Raw genomic sequence first — 3,725 nt, forward strand, 5'->3', positions numbered from 1 at the left:
ACAAGTTAAAAAATATATAAATTCAGATTTAGTTTTTATGTAGCCAAATTTTTATTTTCATGTAGGAAGATATTTTTCAAAATATTATATTTTTTAAAATATAAATATTTTTAAAATATAATAATCAATAAATTAGTCTCATTAAAATATATAAATCAAATAATAATTTGACTGGTATTAAAATTTATTTACTAACAAAAAAATTAACAAAAAAATTAAATAGTTTAACAAAAATAAAATATATTAATTAATTAGTAATTTTTCTTATTAAATTAAATAAATTCATATTTATAATTTGATAGGAAAAAATAATTTAATGCATTTTGATTTATCAAATCGATAAATTATAACTATTTGGTTGATCTGACAAGTCTATAGAATGATTTAAACTAATGAGTGAAACATATGAGATACCAAATTTAAGTTTCAATTAAAAATCAATTAAAGTAATTAAAATAATTAAAGTCTAAGGGCCTGTTTTATTTATTATGTTAAGTGTTTGGTAAAATTATATTTTGATATGTGAAATGACTAATAAGGGTATATATCATATAATTTATTTTATTATTTAAATAAATATAAAATTATAAATTTATTACATTATATTAAATATATAATTATTAAATTAATATATTATATTATTTAAATAAATATATAATTATTAATCTTTTATATTATATCATTTATTTTATTATTGAAATAAGAAAATAATTATTTTTTAAGATAATTAAATAATTTTAAAAATATAAATAAAATAATAAAATAATTATTATTGTTAATAGAAAAATTTAATTAATTTTATATTTTATATTTTATGTTATAAAAGGATAATATAGTCAAAATAGTAATTGATTTATTTATAACTGTAACGAGTTCTCCACCCATAGGAGTTTTGAAAATTCAAGGTTATCAATCTGCGGTCGTTCTGGCTAGTCAACCTCTGCACCGGATTAACACTGGTTGAACCGTTGGAACAGGCTGGAAAACTTAATTAATCTGCAGTAGTATTATTGGTAGCCAAACGCTGCAGATTCCCTTGGAATCGAGTCTCTAAATGTAGAATTCAAGCTTTTTGGGATAAAATTGTTGAATTCATCATATTCTTGTGAACAAGGGCATCAAGAAATTTAAAATCTTAATAAAAAAATTAAAATTAAAATAAAAATATAAAATAATAAAAAATAAAAATTAAATAATATAAAATAATAAAATTTACAAAAAAATAAAAATATTAAAGGGTAAACCTTACTTTTTTATGTAAATATACAAAAATTTATAGATTTTAAAATTTCAGGAAGAGTGGCTACTATCCGAAATGTTAATTAATCAGTGAGTTTATTATTAAGTTTGTTGGTTATGTCCAAATTTGAAGTCAAATGATATATTTTTAATAAGATTAAAGATGCAACTCTTGACATCACCTAAGCATAATATGAAGAAAAATTATGTTGACGTACATTTGTTTATAAATATGTGGAAGATTAACTCCAGATACTAACTTTAATTGAAAAAATACAAGGCGGCTAATATCAAGTCTTGGATCCTGTATCAGATGAATATGATGTTATATATAAATAATTATAACGGTCGTTTATGGTCGCCTACTTGGTGTGTGTATATATATATGTATACATGCGAGAGGCTACATGCAGTATCAAAACAAAACGAGAAATGGAGTTGATCTACGATTCCCTTGTTTGGTTAAGCCTTTTCTTATCACTAGTTCTGATTCTACGATTAAATGGGAAAAAATGGCGAAACAGAAACAAGAACCTACCTCCAGGGCCTCCAGGATGGCCACTCTTTGGTAACATGTTCGATCTTGGAACCACGCCACACCGCGCTCTGTACGACCTTAAGTTCAAGTATGGACCTGTGCTCATGTTAAGGCTAGGATCCATTGACACATTGGTGGTGCAATCAGCAAAGGCCGCTGCAGAGTTCTTCAAGAACCACGACGCCAGCTTTTGTGATCGTAAATCTCCTGATGTATTATCGGCTTATAACTACGAAGATGCATCACTTGCGATCGGCCATTATGGCCCGTTCTGGCGTATGCTCAGGCGTCTTTGCTCGATGGAACTCATGGCCAATAAGCGACTCAATGAGACAGCTTCCATTCGCAGGAAATGCATCGATCAAATGTTAAGGTAATAAATTTTCACTCATGTCTCGCACATCTTATATTCCTCTTTAATCTTGAATCACTTGATACAATATGTAAAAATCTTTAAATTGCAATCACAATTATAAGTATAAGGTTGCCACAAAATCCTCTGATTGATTCAAAACTTGCTTAGCTAGGATATCTGCTACTGAATTAGTTTTCCCCCAGTGTTGGGTAATGGAGACTTATTTTTTAGAGATGATTTCAGTACTATCGAGCTAATGTAGATAAGTGATCTTGATATGTCAATGTCTGATATATAGGAGCATTGAAGATGATGCAGTAGCCGCGAAAGAGAGGGGAGAGTCAGGCGTAGTGAATTTACCTCACTATTTTTTCCTAATGTCCTTCAACGTACTTGGCAACCTCATGCTGTCACGAGATCTTTTAGATTCACAGTGCAAAGAAGGGCATGACTTTTTTCATTCAATGGACAAAGTCGCGGAGTGGGTTGGGAAGCCAAATGTAGCAGATTTTCTACCATTCTTGAAATGGTTAGATCCCCAAGGTCTGAAAAGGAGCATGTTGCGAGATATGGGAAGAGCCAAGGAGATTGTGGCAGGTTTCGTGGAACAGAGGATTAAGGAGCATAAATTAGGGAAGGAAGAGACCAAGGACTTTCTAGATACTTTGTTGGAATATGAAGGTGACGGTAAAGAATGGCATGAGAAGATCCCATATGAAAAAGTCATTATCATCGTATTGGTAAGCATGTTCCTTGATAACTTTTAAGGCGTATGAAATCCATAATCAATTGCATTTTGGATTGAAATTAATTAATTATAGTTTGTGTTTGATGTTGCAGGAAATTTTTTTTACTGGCACAGAGACTACAAGCACAACAATAGAATGGGTCATGGCAGAGCTACTTAACAATCCTGAAGTCATGAGAAAGGTTAAAGAAGAACTCAATGTAGTTGTTGGAGAAAACAGAAAGGTTGAAGAGAGTGACATAGAGAAGTTGTCATATTTGCAAGCTGTTTTAAAAGAAACACTTAGGTTGCATCCTCCAGTTCCTCTACTCCTTCCAAGAAACACTATACAAGATACAAATTTCATGGGGTACCACATAACCAAAGATACACAAGTTTTTGTGAATGTTTGGGCAATAGGAAGAGACCCAAATTCTTGGCAAGATCCCTTCACCTTTAAGCCTGAGAGATTTTTGGGTTCAAACATAGATTACAAAGGACAAAATTTTGAGTTGATTCCATTTGGATCAGGGAGGAGGATTTGTGTAGGTATGTCATTAGCTCAGCGGTTAGTTTCCTTGGGTCTGGCATCTTTAATTCATGATTTTGATTGGGAACTTGACAAAAATTTAACCCATGAGACCTTGGATATGAACGAAAGGATTGGCATAACAGTGAGAAAGCTCCAACCCTTGTATCTCATACCCAAAAAACGTCCAAGGACTATAGTTGTCTAGCCAATTAAACATCCTATCGTATCCAAGTGTGTGGTTATCGTATTATATAAACTAGAATAAATATTGTCAACTTCAAGTTTAATATATATCAAATAATGACAAAACACTCCAAAAAGAAAGTTTAGTCTA

At 30.6% G+C, this 3,725-nt stretch overlaps 1 protein-coding gene across 1 annotated transcript; it reads left to right on the top strand.

Annotated features, from left to right (window-relative positions):
* The first annotated feature begins 1,563 nt into the window (after positions 1-1,563).
* On the top strand, positions 1,564-3,725 carry LOC110673683 (iridoid oxidase). The gene is made up of 3 exons (XM_021836845.2): positions 1,564-2,150; positions 2,431-2,872; positions 2,973-3,725. Exons 1-3 carry the CDS (start codon positions 1,594-1,596, stop codon positions 3,594-3,596), a joined length of 1,623 nt encoding a protein of 540 aa, XP_021692537.2. The 5' UTR covers positions 1,564-1,593; the 3' UTR covers positions 3,597-3,725.

The sequence above is a fragment of the Hevea brasiliensis genome, chromosome 5 (assembly GCF_030052815.1).
Source record: "Hevea brasiliensis isolate MT/VB/25A 57/8 chromosome 5, ASM3005281v1, whole genome shotgun sequence".
NCBI lineage: Eukaryota > Viridiplantae > Streptophyta > Magnoliopsida > Malpighiales > Euphorbiaceae > Hevea > Hevea brasiliensis.

What these genes read in the sequence shown, in the direction of transcription:
- LOC110673683 (XM_021836845.2), top strand. Translation starts at nt 1,594, where the DNA reads ATGGTCGCCTACTTGGTGTGTGTATATATATATGTATACATGCGAGAG. An exon ending in TGCATCGATCAAATGTTAAG is followed by an intron (nt 2,151 to 2,430) that starts GTAATAAATTTT and finishes TCTGATATATAG; the next exon opens with GAGCATTGAAGATGATGCAG. An exon ending in AAGTCATTATCATCGTATTG is followed by an intron (nt 2,873 to 2,972) that starts GTAAGCATGTTC and finishes TTGATGTTGCAG; the next exon opens with GAAATTTTTTTTACTGGCAC.